Genomic DNA, 22,538 nt, shown 5'->3' on the forward strand with positions numbered 1-22,538 from the left:
CTGGTTGCTACAAATCAGAAAAGGTATGGGCACACTGGCAGGTGTACAGTATAGATACTGGAGTGTTTCAGCAATGAGAAGAGATCAAGTTTGTTTTCGTTCGAATAGAGGAAGAGTGAGTTGAAAATTAACTGAAGTGCATGAAATTAGGAAAGCTTGGATAGAGTGAACAGGAAGGACTAGATGTCCCAATTTGACTGGAATGTCCCAGGTTTTTCATTAAATGTCCTGGTCTCCCTATAGTTTCCTAAACTTGTGTGATTGTCCTGGCTGAGCATGGTTTGGTGGGGAGTGGAATAAAATTAAACATTCTTCCTTCCTGAAAGTGCCTTGCATTGTACACAGTGTATCCCTCCCTCCCCACATTCCCCCTTCGTGCCTCAGAGGGCTTATTACTACCTTTGCAGTGCTGAAGACTCCTTGCTGATGGCACCTTGTCTGTAGATTATTTAAAATGGTTGCCAATTCTGGCTGCACAGATTCCAGAGGATGACCTTCTCCCTTCAATTGCCCCTCCCAGACCCTTGCTACTGGCTGATCAAAATGTCAATCATCACAGCCCAGCATTCCCAAGACTCTCCGATTGTCTGTAGATTTTAACTTTACAAAATCTGTTCACATTAGATAGAATTCATTTAGCGAAGAAGTGAATAAACCAAGGCCATGTATTCAGAGTAATTATATGAAGATGAGAAGGGGATTGAGAAGAATAGTTCTCCCTGTGGTAGTGAGGGTCTGGGACTCTCTGCATGCTATTGTATTTGAGGCACAATTCTTTTATTTAAAAATTCCTTACAGTCTTACAGGGCTTTGGACAAAGAATTGGAAACTGGGTCGAGCCCAAATGATCTTTGTGCTGTAAATGAGTGATTCCATCAACCACCCCATGAACAGCTTGATGTGTGGGGAAGGAAGATGCATGTTCATAACTTCAGGACTTCCCAAATCACTTTCCAGGAAACATTGCATTGTCTGGAGTCTCATTATGGTTATGCTGTTGGCTCCAATTTGTATACTGGAAAAGCGTAGCAGGTCAGGCAGCATCCAAGGAGCAGGAGAATCGAGCAGGAGGATTCCTGAAGAAGGGATTATGCCCGAAACATCGATTCTCCTGCTCCTTGGATGCTGCCTGACCTGCTGCGCTTTTCCAGCAACACATTTTCTGCTCTAATCTCCAGCATCTGCAGTCCTCACTTTCTCCTCCAATTTGGATACAGCAAACTCCCACAGTAATCGCGATAACTAGATCATCTGTTTCTTGAAGGATAAACATTGGCCTCAGGCACCTCTTTGAAATGCAGACCGTGGAAAAATTTATGCCAACTTGAGAGGTTAGACATCTCACCAAAAGATGGGCATCTTTTGACAATGCAACAGAGTCAGCACTTGAATGTCAGTTGAAATACTATGCTCAGAGCTCTGGAATGGTCCCTATCCCTGAATTGGGAGACCCCAGGCTCAAGTTCCACCTGCTCCAGAGGTCTATAATGACCTCTCCAAACAGGTTGATTAGGAAAACAGGTTAAAACATTAGCTTCTCACTCAGTTAGAAGCGTTAACTTTGAGGAGCATTACTCATCAAACATTGAGCCCTATGGCAAGCCATGGTCAGGGTGTGTAGAGGACATCAGAGATGACCCAATCTCTTGAAGCATTTGTGCATCCTCTCCAGCAGATATCAACAATTATCTCTAGTACTGTGTCAGTTCAAACTCACTCTAACCCCTAACAGAATTAAGCATATTTTTAAGAATTAGAATCCCTACAGTATGGAAACAGGCCCTTCGTCCATACCGACCCTCCAAAGAGTATCCCACTCAGACCTATTACCCTACGTTTTCCCCTGATTAATGCACCTAATCTACACATCCCTGAATACCGGAAGCAATGTAGCTGTGGGAGGAAACCCACCCAGACACAGGGAGAATGTGCAAACTCCACACAGTCACCCGATGTTGGAATTGAACCCAGGTCCCTAGCGCTGTGAGACAGCAGTGCTAACCACTGAGCCACCATTTCACCCCTCTATCTGATTTGTGTAGATCTGAAACACATTGGAACATCTGTTGTATCCCTGCCCCAAGTTATATATAAAATTCCACATGAAACACTATATTAAAGATGGAAAGACTGAACCCAGGATGTTGGTGTACAGGATTACCTAGAGGGTTTTCAAGCTCTTTTTTATTGACAATGTTTACACATGCAGGAAATAGTTCACATTGTTGTATGTTCTTTATCAGAAAATCAAATCAAATGTTTATATAACATAGAAAATAACTTGTACAATTGCATAACTCAAAATAAAGCAAAATGACATAGAAATTTTACCGTAGGAGAATGAAAATACAAATCATAGCGTAAGTAAAATAATTTTCCAACAAAGCGAGTGCTCTTTTATAAAAATCATACTGCATGAAAAGTATTTTGATGGTTTGAGGGAAAGCTGCTGAAATTTTGATTAGAATATAAATGAAACTTGAGAATGCCAGCTGTGAGAAAAACGAAGTGAAAGAAGGAGCAAGAGAATGAGAGAAACTGGATGCATGAGAAAAACAACAAAGTGTGAGATGTGAAAGAGGAGGAGGAACAGGTTTTGTTGCAGTGGATTGGAAAGAAAGAGTGTGACAGCAAACTAATAGAATCATAGTGTAGTCCAGCACAACTGCAACCATCCAACCCTGTGAGCTATCCAAACACTTGTCAATATGATTGTGTTCCCTTCATTCATTTTCACTTGTTACCCATTATCCTAACAGCTTCCTTGCTCTCTCTAACTTTGACACTTGGCTGCCCCTTGGGAACCATTGATCCAAAGTTCTTGGAGAACTGTAGCTATCGAGAGAAATCAAATCTAATGCTATTGTTGTAACACTCTACATCACCTTTCTAGCCACCAGAATGTGTCCTGATGTTTTTATGCATTGACTTGTTTCTTTCTCCCTTTACATTTATACCCATATGGCCTTACAGAATACAAGTAGTCTGTATGCAGTTTCTTTCTGATAAACTCTTACCAGAATTTTGGAGCACCACTGTGATCTAAATCTCTCTTTTGGTTAATGTATAATTCTGGGTAAGAAACTTGATAAGTGCAGCAATTGAATCCCTCCCTTCAAAACAACATTGTAAAGTTCTGTACTTACAGAGAATGCCAGTATTAAGAGAATACTGATTTAAATAGCATCTAAAACTGAACGGGAGTACATCAGGATGTAAGTGTAAGGGCTTGGATAATAAAGACTGGTTCTGCTCTCCTACATTTACATTGCTGCCTCTCTGCCTTGAATAGGTCTGTGTTATCTGATCAAAAGAAGGTCAGTCTTTGTAAAACATCCAGCTCACGCCACCCCTTCCACCCATGAGCAATTGTTCGGTATACCCCCCTTCATCACTGCGAGAATTCATGGCACATAGCTACTTCAGCTTTGGGCCAGCTGCTGACCTGGTAGTGAGGGAATAGTCTTCCCAAGTCCTGCTTCCCAGGGCTGTGCTGTTAGCTTCAACATCTTACTGCTGGCTGGAGACAAACATAGCCTCAAACCTTTGTGCTTCCTTCATTAGGGGTCAACTTTTGATCCTCCACGATTGGTTTGAGACGTCCAATTGAATTTTTCTTCCCTGTAGTGATAAGAAATTCTGGTGTGCCACTGCCACTGTGACACACTGATCCAGCCATGGATGTGGGTTTGCTCAGTGAGCTGAAAGGTTAGTTTTCAGATGTTTTGTCACCATACTCGGAAACATCATCAGTGAGTCTTCGGGTGAAGCACTGGTGTTAGTGATCTGCTTTCTATTTATGTGTTTAGGTTTCCTTGGGTTGATGATGTCATTTCCTGTTCTTTTTCTCAGAGGATGGTAGATGGGCTCCAAGTGGATGTGTTTGTTGATAGAGTTCCAGTTGGAATGCCATGCTTCTAGGAATTCTCGTGCATGTCTCTGTTTGGCTTGTCCTAGGATTGATGTATTGTCCCAGTTGAAGTGGTGTCCTTCCTCATCTGTATGTGAGGATACTAGTGAGAGAGGGTCATGTCTTTTTGTGGCTAGTTGATGAACATGTATCCTAGTGGCTAGTTTTCCAGATCCAGCCATTTAAATTCCACTTCCATACCTTGGTGGACAATTTCACTTCTATCAAGGCAACATTTCCATTGTTGTTTCAATGACCTGAACTTCTGAGTGCTGCTGACCCACTTCGGTGAGGGGAAAGGTTTGTTAACACCTCTGGGAACGCTGTAGGAAATGGTTCCACTAGATGTAGCTGGTTCCAGATCTGACAATTCCTTCAGGGATCGTCACTTAGAGTCATAGAGATGTACAGTATGGAAACAGACCCTTCGGTCTAATTTGTTCATGCCGACAGATATCCTAAACTATTCTAGTCTGATTTGCCAGTACTTGGCCCATATCTCTCTAAACCCCAACTATTCATATGCCCATCCAGGTACCTTTTAAATGCTGTAACTGTACCAGGCTCCACCACTTCTTCTGGCAGCTCATTATTTACATGCACCACCCTCTGCATGAAAAAGTTGCCCCTCAGGTCCCTTTTAAAACTTGCCCCTCTCACCTGAAACCTATGCCCTCTAGTTCTGGACTCCCCCATACAAGGGAAAAGACCTTGTCTATTTACCTTATCCTTGCCCCTCATGATTTTGTAAACCTCTATGGGGTCACCCCTCAGCCTCTGACACTCCCAGGGAAATAGCCTCAGCCTATTCAACCTCTCCCTACAGCTCAGACCCTCCAACCCTGGCAACATCCTTGTCAATCTTTTCTGGACCGTTTCAAGTTTCACAACATCCTTCTGATGGAAGGAGACCAGAATTGCACACAAATGTTCCAAAAGTGGCCTAACCAATGTCCTGTACAGCTGCAACATGACCTCCCAACCCCTGTACTCAATACTCTGTCCAATAAAGGAAAACACTATCCTATCTACCTGCGACTCCACTTTCAAGGAACTATGAACCTGCACTCCAAGGTCTCTCTGTTCAGCAACACTCCCCAGGACCTTACCATTAAGTGTATAAATCCTGTTCTGATTTGCCTTTCCAAAATGCACCACCTCACATTTATCTAAATTAAATTCCATCCTCTACCCCTCGGCCCATCTGATCAAGATTCCGTTGTAATGTGAGGTAACCTTCTTCGCTGTCCACTACACCTCCAATTTTGGTGTCATTTGCAAACTTACTAACTATACCTCCAATCTCCACATCCAAATTATTTATACAAATGATGAAAAGTAGTGGACCCAGCACCGATCCTTGTGGCACTCCACTGGTCACAGGCCTCCAGTCTGAAAAGCAACCCTCCACCACAACCCTCCACCACCACCCCGTCTTCTACCTTTGAGCCAGTTCTGAATCCAAATGGCTAGGTCTCCCTGTATTCCATGAGATCTAACCTTGCTAACCAGTCTCACGTGAGGAACTTTGTCGAACGCCTTACTGAAGTCCACATTGATCACGTCCACCACTCTGTCCCCATCAATCCTCTTCGTTCTTTCTTGAAAAAAACTCAATCAAACTTAAATAGGAAAGTCATTAGATCCACCAACCCCTAAGGTGTGAGATGGGGCTCAGAATCGGTGCAGAACAGCAAGAAAAGACTTGAACTTTTGTAGTGCCTTTCAAGAACTCGGGATTTCCCCAGATGGATAATTGCTTTATTGATCGGTCATCTTCATTGCTGTCTCGGTTGTAGGAGCTATGATAGCCAGTTGGCTGTTAGATCTCCTTCTCTCTCAAGCAGCTCTGAGACACTGACTAGGTAATTTGTTTTTAATGATATTGGATGAGGGATAAATATTGGTGAGGCAATTGCAAAGAAAGCCCTTTTTCTTCATTAACACACAAGGACAAACTGGACCTTGCTTTAGCATCTTAAATGAAAGATGGCATCAGTGACAGTGCGGCACTCCCTCAGGAACTACACTTTGGACAGCTGATTTCAATTTTGAGCTCTAGCCATTTTTTTTTCATGGAAGGAGGGAATTCTGCATTTCTGAGAGGGAGATTCTGACTGGGGCTCCTTCAGAACCACAGAGCTGTATTTCTATTCAGTCAGTTCTTTAGTGATGCATAGCCTTCGGGGGAGGCCTTTAGTGGTGCATACCCTTGTGGGCTGCCCTGTTCTGAAATCTAAAGGCCCTGACAGCCACCTAACATCTCCCATCAAAAGGTAACCACTTAAACTAAGTGTAGTGGTGCAGTGCCAGGCGTAGAATGCTGCATGGACAGGAATATGTGCCAGGTGTATAGCATGCCAAGTGAGAAGGGGTTAGGGTGCCAGATGGCAACGCTACTAGGGTGCAAGGTGGCCAAGTGTGCGGGGGTGTTTAAAGTAGGTTGGGGTGAGTTGGAGAAATTGGGTCCTCATGGGAACTGGGAATGTGGTTGACAAGTTGGTTTGAGTTCTGCAGCAGGGTCTGGTCTGGCAGGGGTTAGGGTCCAGCCTGGCCTAATTGGTTTGAGTGTCACTCCAGCAGGGGGTGAAGGGGTGGGTCAGGTGCAGAGATGGGTAAGGGAGGAGTGGGTTAGGTGGCCAGGAAAGCAGGGTCAGTTCAGGATCTGGGGGGCAGTGTAAGTGGTCTTGGGAAGGTGTAGTTGGGGATACAAGGTACATAGTTAGGAGTTGACTGTGTATTTGATAGACCAACACTTCCTGAATAACTGTTTGACTTAATTTCACTGGAATCCCCCAAATTCTTCAATTTAAATGGAGAATGTTGGAGTATCCCAGATGTAGGAGGATTGCCCAGTAGTCCCCATGTGCAACTCCTATTTACAGTGCAAGAATGACTGGCCAGTGGGAAATCCAAGTCTAAATCTCTAAACATGACCTGCTAACAGTAACTATGCTTCAGAAATTGATTCACTCATTATGAAGAAGCTTAAGATGTCAGAGATGCCCCAGAAATACAATTAATTATACATTCCTCCTGGTCTCCCACAGACCCAGACACGTCACAACGTCCATCATTGTCTATCGATCCCTGCTTCCCATCATTTGATTATTGCACCTCATCTGGTGTGTCAGTTACAAAAACCTCCTCCTATTTTTCCAAATTCCTTTATTTGTGCGCCATTAATTTAAATCCCTATTTACAATTTAACATTCTGCTATTATTGATGGTTCCCCAGATGTTTTAGTTCATTTGTGTCATATACCTTTAAACTCATTAATCAGATCACCACATATTCTGCAGACGACAAGCAAACCTTGTACCTCTACAAATTCACACTCTTCATTGTACTTCCCTCATTCTACATCTGGGGACAACCACTCTCGATTTCCAATGGCTCTTTGACATTCTGTCAGTTCTCTGTGAGAGTTTTATCTATCATGTCATTTGTGAGGTTTCATTTTTACTAATTTTACCCTGCATCTACTGCATGAGAGAGTGCGATTATCATTTTGGGAATTTTGAGCACCAGCCCGATACCTGGCCACGGGTACGGTGACATATGCTTATTGCTTGCTTTCTCTTTCCTGAAGTGTCAACAATCACTCATTTCCTATCTGCTGCTGCTCTTGCACTTTCAGAATGAGTCATTCTTATCTTCAATGATCTGTAACTTGTAAAATGAAGGATCATGTGGCTGAGAGGAAATAATATTAAGTGAGGTTAAAAACATATGGGAGGGCAAGTTTCATTGTTCCCTTCTCCACGTGCTGACAGCTCAGTAATGAAACTGGAACACAGCTTGCAAGTAGAAGTCCCTGTTTGGAGTGTCAATTTGCAGAGGATTATGCTGTATTGCATGTGGGATCTTGCTGTATTGCAAGTGACTCTACTTCAAAACTTTTATTGGTTGTTAAATTCATTGCAAGGTGCCAAGGTTGTAAAGGTGATATATAAATGCCATTCCTATTGGATTGGTTTTAGATCTGTCAGGGGTAGTGTGGGGGAGGAAGACTGAATTGGTGTGGGATTAGTTCATCTCTTTTGTGGGTTTCTCTGGTCCCTTTTGTCCATGGTCTTTTGTGCATCATCCTCCTCTGTTGAGGTGCATGTGGCTTTTGTCCTGTTCCATTGCAACATGTTGCCAACTTTGGCAAGATGCATTTCTGGAAGTTCTATCAGATGATCTCCTCCAGGCTGTCCCATAGTCCTATCACTGGTCAGACTACACTCCCACCTTGGCAGTGCCTTGCTTATTCGTGGCTAATCAGAAAGCGAAGGAAGTGTTCATGACCTGGTTGGATGGTTTTCTTATTCTCAAGTAGCTTCTATACCTGCCCATCTCTGATATTTTTACAACAAAAAACTTCAAAGAATTGCTTCTTAAAGAACATTTTCAAAATGGCGTATTGATTTTCTTTTGTCGATCTGGCAGGATATATTTCCATTTTCCTTCTCATCATCCTATTGTGGAAACAGGAAGTTGGGGCGAAGAGAGAGAGTTCCAAGGTTGAGTAGTCCTTTTACAAAAACAGGGAAGATTGTGCCATTTGGAAGTTGTGTGACCAGTAGTCATTGTCATGTTTATTCTGAACTTATACATTTTAATGGGCGCTGGATAGGGAGCACAGACAGCAACACAGAGTCTGTTCATTCAGAAGATTTTCTCAAGCAATGTGACACAATTCTGCTCTGACAGGAAGTGCTTGGATTCCCCCACTATCTATCGCCACCTCAGGATATTCCAGAGCAGCTTACAGCCAATGAAATACCTATTGAAGTGGAGTTAGTGATCTAATGCCGGAAATGTGGTGGCTAATTTGCATCAATTTGACAATTATACCACATCATAATTACAGAGGAACCACGATTATCCGAATATCCGGCAAGATCCCGATGTTTGGCTGAACTGTGTTATCCAGCATTCAATTGTCCGGAATTTGATTATCTGCACGAAATACTCCCCATCCATGTCCTTCGGATAGTCGAGGATCCTCTGTGATGTGTTTTATAATGGTTGAGGGATAAGTGTTGATAAGTCCTTCTTCAAAATAACGCAGTAGGTTCTTTCACAATCTCCCATGCAGAGCAGCGTAGCATCTCACCCAAAAAGGGGAATTCCCTCACTCTCTTTGTATTGCAGTGACATGTGAACCTGGAAACAGTCAACTTCCAACACAGAGGCAAGCGTGTCACTTATTACGGCACTTATTGAAACCTAAAACATGGGGTGATATAGAGGCCTGTGAGGAGATTTAAAATGTAGAAGGTAATCAATTAGCCCTGAACATCTCTGCTGGCTGTTCCATAGAGTAATTGAGATCCAGACCCACTACTTTGTTGCTCCATGGATAGTTTTGTATGTTCCTCTTTGATCTTGATCCACCCTCGAGTTGCTGTCTGTGTGGAGTTTGCATTTCCATCCAGTGTCTGTGTGGGTTTACTCTGAGTGCTCCTGTTTCCTCACACAGTCTAAAGGTGTACAGAATAGGATGGATGGCCAAGCTAAATTGCCCCATGGTGTCCAGGGATGTGCAGACTAGGAGGGTTACCCATGGGAAATGCAGGATTACAGGGATCAGATAAGGGGTTAGGTCTGGGTGGGATGTTCTTTGGAGGAGTTGGTGTGGATTCAATGGGCCGAATGACCTGCTTCCACACTGAAGGATTCTTTGATCTTCCCCTTAAAAGGATATGACAACCTTCCTCTGCCATTTCCTGTTGCAAAGCATTTCCCATTCTAGTAACAGTACATGAAAACATTCTTCCAATCTCACTTGTGTCTGAGGTTATTTTTCATTGTTGATCCCTTTCCACTGATACACCACTGGAACTAAAAGCTTAATAATTAAAAAAACAAACTAAATTACATCTCTTATACTTCTCTGCTTTATGTATCTCCAACTGCACCAGTCGAATAGAGTCATAGACTCATAGAGAATTAGGAATTTTGCTGTTTCAGCATTATACCTGTTTGCTTCCCAGATATACAGTGTATTTAAAAAATACAACTGTTTGCAAGGTAATTTTCCAGGATAAGTTGGGGTGTCAACCAATTTTAGACATTGGAATTTTGGTTTCTACTATAAATCATGTATGCCATAAATGAAATAAGTTTCCCTACAGCATATTGTTCTTTTAGCTTCTTTCATTTGTCAAGGTAATTATACTTACACACACAAAATGTGCTACAGTTCATTTTTGTCATAATTTTAACGTGTTAAATTTTTCCAAGTTAAGTTGATGACAGCAGAACCAATGTGTCCAGTTGACAGACAAACACCTTACGGGTTTGGGTTTGTCAATATTTGACGGACTAATTTTTAAACTCTGGCTTTCTGTGAGGGTGTTGCTGAATCTACCTGGTTCACTGCAAGTTCATAGAGTGACACTGAGAAAAGTTTTAATAAAGTCACGTGACAAGACTTGGAATAAGAACTGGAGATTGTTCCGCATGTGGTAAAGAAGATATAAGGTAGATTTGATAGAGGTATTCAAAGTTATGAAGGCTTTCGACAGAGTGGGAGAAAATGTTTTCACTGAGAGGACGGTCAGGATTCAGAGCAATGAATTTAAAGGAAGACAAATTTGTTCCATTTGTGGACTAAGTCGGATGACCTGGAAGTGGTGTTTGAAAGGGCAGTGGAAGTAGATTAATAGCAACTTTCAAAGAGGTATTGCATAAATACTTAAAAAGAACAAAAAATGTATAGAACAGAGGCAAAAGAACAGGGGTGGAATAAATTTAATCACTTTTTCAAAAGAACTTAATTAGACATGATGGGCTGAATGGCCTCCATTTGTGCTCTTAAGATTCTATCATTCAGTAAATTACTTAAGAGCAGCAAGCTATTGTTATGTTTACTTTGGCATTAGGATAATTCCTGGGTCACAGGAGTATTTTGGTTGTCACTTTCTCAATAATCACTCACTCAAACGTTTAAGGTGATTCAAATGTCAGAAAACTATGTTTCAACAAGTCTCACAAACCCCAGCACAGGTGTCTCCCAGCTAAATTCCAAAGGACAGCAATTATACAGAACACATAAGGAAATCAGGCCATTAAAGAAACATTCCAGTGGGAAATTTGCATTTTCCAAACCAGGCACGTTTTGACTCTGCGTGGTAGCTGCAGCATTTGGTGTCCCAAATGATTCAATCGGTCTGACTGTACACCAACTAACTTCATGTTGAACCCTGACTTACATGTGAGAGTGACAGAGAGAGACAGGGACCTGACACTGACTGACACAGAACTGCACAATGCAGGCAGTAGGTTGGGGCAGCTAACACACGTGCACTCAATTTCGGAAGGGTAGAATTCGGTGCCACAAACCACACTGATAGAAGTTAGCTATGTGTGAAACTTCATGAGCAGCAAAGCAACTTCGACATAAGACGACTGGTTAAAGGTCAAACATTTGGGGAAACTATTCTGAGAAGCAGCTCATTCCATCAGGGCCTAAACTTAGTTTGGGACATATTTCAATATTTCAGGTAAATGTGCCATAGAAATGTTTTGATGTATTACTTTCTGAAGTAGCTAAAAAAAAGCAATTTACAAAATCAAATAGCTTGCTTTCAGTTAAGTGTTTGAGCAAATTTTACGCAGATTGAAAAGATTAAATGCAGCGGGTTTAGTAGGAGTTTCTTTGGTGGTTTGATTCTGACTCACTTTGTTTTTCTACACCTTGAGATCATGCCTGTTGTAACTCACTTCCTGCTGGGTAACTCGCTGAGCAAGACTGAGGAACCATCCCCAAGCCAAGGTCCACGGTAGATCATCAAGGTTCCCCTTTCTTCCTTTGACTCTCTACTGCCTTCCTCACTCCAATACACTACTTCCAACCAGGAAAGTGAATCTAGTTCCAGGCCAGTGTTGGAATTGCCCTCTGGGATAGAACAAGAGACTGATGTTCCCCCTGCTATCACAATCAGGGAGTGGCTACTCAGACTCCCAACTGCAAGGGCCAATTATCTCAGTGAATGGTTTCTCTTGGATCTTCTGCTCACATTACAACAGTGCTGAGGAGACAATTCTCAATGGCCTTCCACTGATCACAAGAAAGCACTTCATCTGGGAGTTTGATTTAAAGCTGATCTGTTAGGCCCAAGAGGTTCCAGTATAGCCAGTGACTGACTCGACTAGAGAGTGGAGACCAGTCTAGTGGAAGGAAGGCTATTGAGGAGAGGCTGAGTGTTGCAGCTATGGGTGCAGAATTGCAGAAGAAAATGTAGATCTTTAGTTTAGACTGCCCTTTGAAGATCAGTGAGATACGGCAACTGCACTCAAGGCCTCATCAGATGATAAAAGCTGCCTCAAAGGGATGGGGAAATTTCACTGAAATTACATTTTTGCCTGTTTCAGAAGGTAATCAGAAACAATCCCGAAAGCTTCTGGAAAGCCCAGACGAGCAGGCCTGAGAACCTAGAACAGTACAGGCCCTTCGGTCCATAATGTTGTGCCAAGCATTTATCTTACTCTAAGATCAACCTAACCTACACACCCCTCAATTTACTGCCATCTATGTGTTTGTCCAGCAGTTGCTTAAATGTCCATAATGTTTCTTGACTCTAAATTCATAAAGGAGGAAGTGAGGACTGCAGATGCTGGAGATCAGAGCTGAAAAATGTGTTGCTGGAAAAGCGCAGCAGGTCAGGCAGCATCCAAGGAGCAGGAGAATCGACGTTTTGGGCATATGCCTTTCTTCAGGAATGAGGAAGGTGTGCCAGGCAGACTAAGATAAAAGGTAGGGAGGAGGGACTTGGGGGAGGGGCTTTGGGAATGTGATAGGTGGAAGGAGGTTAAGGTGAGGGTGATAGGCCGGAGTGGGTTTGGGGGTGGAGAGGTTGGAAGATGAGGCGCTCTTCCTCCAGGCGTCGTGTTGCCAAGGTCTGGCCATAGACCCCAACACCAGGGATATATTTCCCTCCCCTATCAGCGTTCTGGAAAGACCACTCCCTCCGTGACTCCCTCATCAGGGCCACCAACCCAACCTCCACTCCTGGCACCTTCACCTGCAACCGCAAGAAATGCAAAACTTGCGCCCACACCTCCCCCCTCACTTCCCTCCAAGGCCCCAAGGAATCCTTCCATATCCGTCACAAATTCACCTGGACTTCCACACACGTCATTTACTGCATCCGCTGCATCCGATGTGGCCTCCTCTACATTGGGGAGACAGGCCGCTTACTTGCGGAACGTTTCAGGGAACACCTCTGGGATACCCGCACCAACAAACCCGTGGCTGAACACTTTAACTCCCCCTCCCACTCCGCCAAGGACAGGCAGGTCCTTGGCCTCCTCCATCGCCAGACCATAGCAACATGACGCCTGGAGGAAGAGCGCCTCATCTTCCGCGTAGGAACCTCCAACCACAAGGGATGAATGCAGATTTTTCCAGCTTCCTCATTTCTCCTCCCCTCACCTTATCTCAGTCCAAACCCTCGAACTCAGCACTATCTTCTTGACCTGCAATCTTCTTCCCGACCTCTCCGCCCCCCACCCCCTCTCCGGCCTATCACCCTCACCTTAACCTCCTTCCACCTATTGCATTCCCAACACCCCTCCCCCAAGTCCCTCCTCCCTAGCTTTTATCTTAGCCTGCTTGGCACACCCTCCTCATTCCTGAAGAAGGGCTTATGCCCGAAACGTCGATTCTCCTGCTCCTTGGATGCTGCCTGACCTGCTGCGCTTTTCCAGCACCACACTTTTCAGCTCTAAACTCAAAGCCTTACAGCTTTAAATTTTGTGTTTGCTTATTATCTTGTTCCTCAGGCTAAAGAATGAACCGAGTCCTGAATTAATCCCTCCCCATCTGTAATTCGAGTATCACTGATCCTGAATCTTTTCCAAACTCCTAATAAACAGTTTCTCTTTGTCAGTGTTAATCTTGCAATGCCTTTCTGATGTCAGGGCAGACATTAATGCATCTTGGTTAGTTGAGAAAGAAATAGAGAAGGGTCAATAAACCAACACAGAAACCATTCCCTTTCAAACTAGGTGTTCTGTTGCTAGAAAGTTCTCCATCACAGGCTAAAACAAAAAAGGAACAATTATTAAATTAACTCAAAATATAAACAAAAGCAAAATTATATAGTTAGGAGAAATAAATTAAGAAATTTAAGCTTAAAGGAATGTCTTCTCATTAATCAGCTGCCTCTTTTTCCTCCAACTTCCAAGCCCCTATCCCGCAAAAGGTAGTTGCCAAGGGCAACCCTTGCTTCCTTCTCTCTTTTAGCCTGACATATTGTTATGATCTGCCTGAAAAATGAGTAAAAGCAGGTTCAGTTGGAAATTTCAAAAGGGAATCGATTAATATTTGGAATAAAAAAAAATACTGGACCATGGAGAGACAGTGGCGCAGGTTGGGATTAATTAGAGAGTTCTTTCAAAGAATCAGCACAGACTTGTTGGCTACACGGTCTTCTGTGCTGTGCTATCATCCTATTTTCGAATGGTGCATGAGCTGGAAACACCCAACTCCAAAGCTCTGAGGTAAATCTGGACTCCTGAGTCCCATTATAGTAAATATCAGGCTCCTTCCACATCATTAACTAGCATACACAGGAATGCATTACCCACTGTATAGATACACAGGTTCTCGTGGTAATCATCCTACACAGTGTGGAATTGAGTCCCATTGGAAGGTCCCAGACTTGGATCCCGGACTGTGCTGAGTGAGAGCTGGGCCAATGTGGGCACATGTCATTACTGAATTAAACTCTAACTTACTCTTGTCAGAGAGGGATAAAATTGAATTTTCCTTGCCCACTGCTGCCTGTTTGAACACAAGGGGATCATTGAGATTGTAGAGATCGCCCATAACAGAGGCAGGCAAGGTACAAAAGCAGACCCATTCAGTGTCTTTGACAAGGGACAAGCAAGGAGATAGGATCGATGAAACACACAAGTTTTAGGCTTCGGTGTGGATTAGAACCCTGTTGTACAAAGGAGGGAAAAGCATTACCTGTGGCATTGAGCAGCTTGGGGAGGAACTGATTCCAGAAGGCACACATCTGAACTCGTAGACCCTTATTGACCTTGATAGGCTCCAAATTAAGGTCAACGAACTTCTGGTCAGTGGTGGTGAAAGGTGGCCATTTTCTTTTCTGCACATGATGCTCATTTGGGTTTCTAGAGAGGATAAAGTCAGACAGTCAGATACTTATTTGATGAACCTTTAGCTATTGTGTTTCAGACAAAAGTACCTAAGATTAGGAGGTCACTAAGCTCCATCATTCTAATAGATTGTGGGTAATCAGTATGCCAGCTCCATTTTCAAACTTTTGCTTCATATCACTCAATATCGCCTCAACTAAAATCTGACAATCTCTGTCTTGAAAGCTGTAATGGATCTCCCCGTACACATGCATGGCCATTTAAGATAAAGGCTTCTGGGTTACAATCGCTGCTTGTAGGAAATGCTTCATTTATAAATGGCTTAGCTCTAACTTTAAGGTTTTGGAAAAAGCCTTGTTCTCCATTCACAGGATCAGAGGGGAATAGTTCCTCTCAGTTCACCTTATTGAATAATATTATTGTCTTGGATAATCTTTTGGTGATACAAGCCAAGATGAGGCAATTTGATCTTATAACTTATCCATCAGGGCAATATAAAATGGCATGGGTTTGTTCCAAATATGTACATGTAGAGATTCCATCTCAGTCTGTGAACTAATTGTTAATATTAACAGTCTGAGAGGAATTTCTAATGTTAACTGTTAAAGAATAGTTAGATCTCTCCTGCTCCTCGGATGCTGCCTGAACTGCTGTGCTTTTCCAGCACCTCTCATCCAGAATCTTGGTGGAACATAGACCCATTTTCAACTTGTAAGTCGACAGCTTTTTAATCTTTATTTTGATTGTCGACTGAAGTAGTAAAGAACTATTTTAAAAGTCAAGGACTGGGAAGGAGAAACTACCAGACTTTTCAAAACAGGTGACTGGAACTGATTGTGAGTTGTGGCCGTATATTCTTCCTTCAACGAATATTGCTGAAACAAATTGGTAGGAGGAGACATAAGATGCAGTGGCACCTGGATGTGTGTGCAGAGTAAGATTCGTCCAGCAACAAATTGCTGATCGGTTTGTGCTGTTGTATCAGTGGTAGATGCTGGAAGTCATCTGCCTGATGACTCTCTGATTGGCTTCTGGGCAAGTAAACAGCTTGAGTGTTTATGACTGAGGGACAGAAGCCACTAGACTTGGATCTAGAAGGACAAAGGCAGCAGATACATGGGAACACCATCCCCTGCAAGTTTCCATTCCAAGCCACCCACCATCCTGCCTTGAAAATATATCACCATTCCTTCAGTGTTGCTGAGTCAACATCCGGGAATTCCCTCCCCAGCATCATTGTTGGTCAACCTGCAGCCCTGCAGCAGTTCAAGAAGGCAGCTCATCCCCACCTTCTCAAGGGGCAACTAGGGACAAGCGAGAAATGCTGGCCCAGCCAGCAATACTGACATCCCATAAATAAATTAAAAAAGGACTTCTGAAGGAGAAGATCCTGCAACTCTTATCTCTCTGCAGTAAAACTAACTGAAGCTGGAGAAATGCCAGTTAGATTCCCCTTCCTGTTGCCTTTCACCAGTAGCTAAAAGATTTTATACAGTGCCAGTTACTCTTTGCATTCTATGAAGAACTGAAAAAATCTGGAGAAGGAGATTGTAGGAGGTCTTGGGAAGCAAAAGGAACATCTCATCAATTCTGTGCTATTGTGTTCCTCAGTGTTTATTCCTCCACCAGTAAACCAATATCGTTTGTTTGTGTCTGTATGTTTTTATGTTAGGGCTTAAAAAGTGGGTTAGAATTCCAGTTGGTAGTGTCATATGTTGAGAACTCTTAATTTCATTTATGTGAGGCTAAAAGTTATTTGTAATAAATTGCAGTTCTTGTTAAGTACAGGAATCTGGTCTAGTCATAGAGTCGTAGAGATGTACAGCATGGAAACAGACCCTCCTGTCAGTGCCGATCAGATATCACAACCCAATGTGTTCCCACCTCCCAGCACCTAGCTCATCTCCCTCCAAACCCTTCCTATTCATATAACCATCCAGATGCCTTTAAAATGTTGCAATTGTACCAGTGTCCATCACTTCCTCTGGCAGCTCATTCCATACACGTACCACTCTCTGTGTGAAAATTTTGCCCTTTAGGTCTATTTTATATCTTTCCCATCTCACCCTAAACCTATGTCCTCTAGTTCTAGACTCCCTCACTCCAGGGAAAATACTTTGTTTGTTTACCCTATCTATGTCCCTCATAATTTTGTAAACCTCGATAAGGTCACCCCTCAGCCTTCGACGCTCCAGGGAAAACAGCCCCAGCCTGTTCAGCCTCTCCCTATAGCTCAAACCCTCCAACCCTGGCAACATCCTTGTAAATCTTTTCTGAACCCTTTCAAGTTTCACAACATCTTTCCAATAGAAAGGAGACCAGAATTGCATGCAATATTCCAACAGTGGCCTAACCAATGTCCTGTACAGCCGCAACATGACCTCCCAACTCCTGTACTCAATACTCTGACCAATAAAGGAAAGCATACCAAACGCCTTCTTCACTATCCTATCTACCTGTGACACCACTATCAAAGAGCTATGAACCTGCACTCCAAGGTCTCTTTGTTCAGCAACATTCCCGAGGACCTTACCATTAAGTGTATAAGTCCTGCTAAGATTTGCTTTCCCATAATGCCGCACCTCACATCTATCTAAATTAAACTTCATCTACCACTTCTCAGCCCATTGGCCCATCTGATCAAGATACCGTTGTAATCTGAGGTAATCTTGTTTGCTGTCCACTGCACCTCCAACTTTGGGATCATCTGCAAACTTACTAACCATACCTCTTATGCTCACATCCAAATCATTTATATAAATGATGAAAAGTAGTGGACCCAACATCGATCCTTATGGCACTCCACCGGTCAAAATCCTCCAGTCTGAAAAACAACCCTCCACCACTACCCTTGTCTTCTACCTTTGAGCCAGTTCTGTATCCAAATGGCTCATTCTCCCTGTATTCCATGAGATCTAATCTTGCTAACCAGTATCCCATGGGGATCCTTGTTGAATGTCTTACTGAAGTCCATATAGATCACATCTACTGCTCTGCCCTCATCAATCCTCTTTGTTACTTCAAAAAACTCAGTCAAGTTTGTGAGACATGATTTTCTATGCACAAAGCCATGTTAACTATCCCTAACGAATCCTTGTCTTTCCAAACACATGTACATCCTGTCCCTCAGGATTCCCTCCAACAACTTGCCCACCACCCATGTCAAGCTCATTTGTCTATAGCTCCCTGGTTTGTCCTTACCACCTTTCTTAAATAGTAGCACCAGTGTTTTCTATAAACTGGAATCCAACAGACTGCTAAACTTTGCCTACTTTGATTAAATCATTCAGGTTTGTGGTGACCCTGGGAGTCGTGGGACTGGAGAATCAGTGCACTTTCTCCAGTTGTTCGTAACAAACTAAGCTGAGTCTGTGTGAAAATCATTTCACCCTTATACTTGGTAAAATGGAGATTTGTTTGTGTTGACCTGAGCTTATTTCTGCTGGAGTTGCTGATTATATTACAGGGCTAGTAATCTCAAGGTCCGGAGGACAGGAGAGCACCCTATTTGAGTTCTTTTATGGCTGAAGCTTAGTGGACAGCTGTCCTGCCTCCACATCAGAAGGCTACTGGCTCAGATTTCACTGTACAACACCCAGCCTGAAGTAACAGTACAGTTTGCAGTGCTATCAGTGACACTGCACTGTCTTTAGGACAAGATGTTAAACCGATATGTCTGTTCGCTCAGACAATTGCAAAAGCTCTCTCAGCACTGTTTGAATTAAGCCTGGCTTAATATTCATCCTTCAACTAATATTGATCGATCAAATTCTCTGGTCATTTCTTGAACTCCTGTTTTGCAGCAGCTTGCTATGCAGAAAATAGAACCACTGTATTTTCTACTGTACAACATCTGACTTCCCAAAGTCCTTCAATGGCTGCAAAGTATTTGAGGTGTCCCAAAGTCATGAAAACAGAAGAGACGATAGATTAGATTAGATTACTTACGGTGTGAAAACAGGCCCTTCGGCCCAACAAGTCCATACCGACCTGCTGAAGTGCAACCCACCCATTCCCCTACATTTACCCCTTTAACCTAACACTACGGGCAATTTAGCGTGGCCAATTCACCTGACCTGCACATCTTTGGACTGTGGGAGGAAACCGGAGCACCCGGAGGAAACCCACGCAGACACAGGGAGAATGTGCAAACTCCACACAGTCAGTCGCCTGAGTCGGGAATTGAACCCGGGTCTCTGGCGCTGTGAGGCAGCAGTGCTAACCACCGTGCTGCCCACAAAGTGCAGGAAAGGGAAAAAAAAAGTTCCTTTTGTGGATTCATCCAATTTTATTCTTACCCAGTTCTTGCAAACGTCGACCAGTAGTGCATTATCTTTCTACTCAACATCCCCTCCTCCTCTGTGTAGTTTAGATGCTGCTCCAGAGGTAGCCCAAAGACAAATTCAATCTCATACCCGTGGATGACTCCCATCCACTCTGGCCAGACCAAGTTTGACGCTCGATGATTGAAGAAGTACACGTAGATGCTATTACCAAATTCAGAGTACTTGGAGGCAAAGTGCATTAAAGGGCAGATGACATTATGGTCTCCTACAATGTCATCCATTGCATCTCTGTTCTTTATGCCATTGTGCTCATCCATCCAGTCAGTATACTGAAGGGCAACAGCTTCCAGCCCCAACTCGCTTGCGTGAGGGACACTTAACTTAACTCCTGCCATGAAGTCTTCACGAGTAATAATGCTTTCGGAGTCTTTGCTGAACCCTGGGGCTCCGTACAGAAGGAAGAAGGAACCTTCATCCTTGTTGACCCCTAACAAGACCTGAGTTTTCTTGAAGTTACCCGAGTTCAGCATGGAGTCCAGGGAATCTGGGAAGAAGTCCCCATCAATGATTGGAACAAATGAAAACCTGAAGACGCTATTGTAGGGAAGGACAGACCATTCCTTGTCAATGAGTTCTTGAGGCTCTTTTGCCCGAAGACAATCAACCAACTCTTCATCACTGTTGATGTTGCAGTTCAGGAGTCTTCCTAATTCGACTGCCCTCCTGCGACCCTCTGCTACAGAAACAGTTGCCCACGGACAATTTGGTGAGCCACTTTGTAGGATGGCCCGAGTGAAAAGGTCTCTGCTCCCTGGGGAAAGGAGATGCATGCCAACAGAAGCCCCGCCAGCACTCTCTCCGAAAATAGTCACCATCTTTGGATTTCCACCAAAGAATTGGATGTTCTCCTGTACCCATTGCAATGCCAGCCTCTGGTCCAGAAGCCCAACATTTCCTGGTGCCTCTTGGTATCCATGGAGAGCAAGAAAACCAAAAGCGCCAACCCTATAGTTCATGGAGACCACTATCATCTGTTCAGTGTGAGCAAGATACTTCCCATTGTAGACATCCAATGTTGAAGCTCCACTGTAGAAACCACCTCCGTAGACCCACACCATGACAGTAGCATTTCTTGGCCGAGGGGAGGGGACCCACACATTGAGGTACAAGCAGTCTTCACTCATCTCTTTATTAGGGTTCCACATCTCTGAGCCAGGAAATCCGGGAAACTGAGTGTCAACATATTGCTGACAGATCTTGGGATAGGAGGAAGCGTTCCAGATCCCTGACCACGGTCTCTTGGCCTCGGGCTTTTTGAACCGTAAGTTCCCAACTGGAGGTTCGGCAAATGGTATCCCGAGGAAAGCGCTGAGGTAGCTGGACAGAACTGGCATTCTTGTTCCCATCACCTTCCCCAGCTTGGTGCTGACCAGGAGCTCTGAGTGATGCTGTGATAGGCAAAGGGCTATCAAAAGCTGAAGCACGCCCAGTGGACAGACAACAAGCAACTTCATTTTTTCTTGTTCAATAGAACTAAAAGGAAAATAAGGAGAGAGAGAGAAAGAGAAAGAGAGATAAATAACATTATTTCCTAACTGTTTGATTCTCATACTACAACAACATATATTTATACAGGGAAGCTTTAATGCAGTAAATGTCTTTAAGTATTTCAGAGGAATAATTATAAGACACAATCTGATATTGGGATAGGAGGCTAAAGGTTTGGTTAACGAGTTAGGTTTTAAAAGAACATCTTAAAGGAAAGAGAAGACACTGAGGGAGCAAAGGCAGGAATTGAATTTTGAAGGCGTGGCAGTCAGCAATGGTACATGCAAGAGTCCAGAATTGAAATAGTGCAGATTTTTTGAGTGATAAATCCTTCTTCTTGTAAGCCTTATTTGAACGGAAAGCCACCATTCTGTAAGAAAGGCAACATTGGGATACTCAGGGATACCGAGATTTCCTGCACTGGGGGCAAAGCTTGCTGCAAGGTTTTCGATAGGTCAATCAGGACAGATCAGGGGTCACTGGGATGACAGTTGGAGAGAGACGGTGGATACCCTGTTAAGTGTTGACTTTTAGCTGTCATGCAAGAAAGGAGCCATACAGTTGGATGACTCTGTGCGATTAGACAAATTGTGGAGGTGGGCGGTGTTGGACCGGGATGGGCAAAGTCAAAAATAACATGACACCAGGTTATAGTCCAACTGGTTTATTTGAAATCATAAGCTTGTATTTTCAAATAAACCTGTTGGACTATAACCCGGTGTTGTGTGATTTTCAACTCTGTTAGACAAACATGGAAGACGTTAGAAGGTCAGTCATTATTTGGGTGAGCAGGTCAGAAGAAGCTTATGGGAATTTATATGTCAGGGCAGCTGTAAGAGTGGACCTTGAAAAACTGTATTTGTTTCATGCAAGATTAGATTTCACAGAAAACACAGGGACAGGCTGGAACTTGGTGAAATTAGCTGTCACTGGGAAGGACTGGAATTATGCTTGTGAATATGTAGTATTTATATAGTGTTTCAAACTGTAGTGTTTGTAATCTAAAGGGAGTGCGGACCCAGGACGGGACAGATATCGAGGTACTCCATATCAGAACGGCTCCAGCAAGGGAATCTCACAGCCAGGACAGGAAAGTAAGACTTTGAAGACTCTGTGAAATTCATGTTATGGAATGGGGGGTGTCTATGATATTTGTCTCAATTACACATGCTGTTTGATGTGCACTGTGGATCGTTTCATCACTGTGGGTCGCCCACGTTTGCCACACATTTATTCTGGCTGATAGAAATTCATTATTTATGCATTGAAGAATATATTTACTGTTACATGTTGTACCATAAAGGGAAAGCATAGGAATGCTGAAAATCTGGGCAGTAAAAACAAGGGGGGTTCCTTTTATCTTCTTTAAAACTAATTTTTCCTTTACTAATTAGCAGAATATTGAAGGAACAGCGCTTCTTTTTTCCCCTGGGGGGGTGAGGAGGGGATGCAGTTGAACACGGAAGTTGGAGTACAATGCCATCATCAAATACATGCCCAACCACACTTGGCAATCCTAGTTCCGATCAAAAATCTTAGGCCAGCTGATCAAAAGTATGGTCAGAGAGATAGCTTTCCAGCACTGACCCATAGGAGGTGAGGCAGGCAGTCCTGGGATGGAGGCAGATGAAAGCACAGTTTCGAATAGTGGGGCAAAGTAGAGTTGAGGATT

The 22,538-nt window shown here is 43.4% G+C and overlaps 1 protein-coding gene across 2 annotated transcripts in view; it reads right to left on the reverse strand.

Annotated features, from left to right (window-relative positions):
* ache (acetylcholinesterase) overlaps positions 1 to 22,538 on the reverse strand; it is a 49,205-nt gene that overhangs the window by 2,567 nt on the left and 24,100 nt on the right. Inside the window, exons 3-5 of one of the 2 annotated variants that reach the window (XM_060854694.1) lie at positions 19,331 to 20,851; positions 14,881 to 15,047; positions 13,846 to 13,946 (exon numbers count right to left, since the gene is read on the reverse strand). In XM_060854694.1, the coding sequence (XP_060710677.1) occupies positions 13,849 to 13,946; positions 14,881 to 15,047; positions 19,331 to 20,832 (1,767 nt within the window). In that variant the 5' untranslated portion in view covers positions 20,833 to 20,851 and the 3' untranslated portion in view covers positions 13,846 to 13,848. Of the gene's footprint in view, positions 1 to 13,845; positions 13,947 to 14,880; positions 15,048 to 19,330; positions 20,852 to 22,538 lie in introns of those variants that run through there. The other variant, XM_060854693.1, reaches the window with a different exon arrangement.

This window comes from Hemiscyllium ocellatum, chromosome 44 (assembly GCF_020745735.1).
Source record: "Hemiscyllium ocellatum isolate sHemOce1 chromosome 44, sHemOce1.pat.X.cur, whole genome shotgun sequence".
Classification (NCBI taxonomy): domain Eukaryota; kingdom Metazoa; phylum Chordata; class Chondrichthyes; order Orectolobiformes; family Hemiscylliidae; genus Hemiscyllium; species Hemiscyllium ocellatum.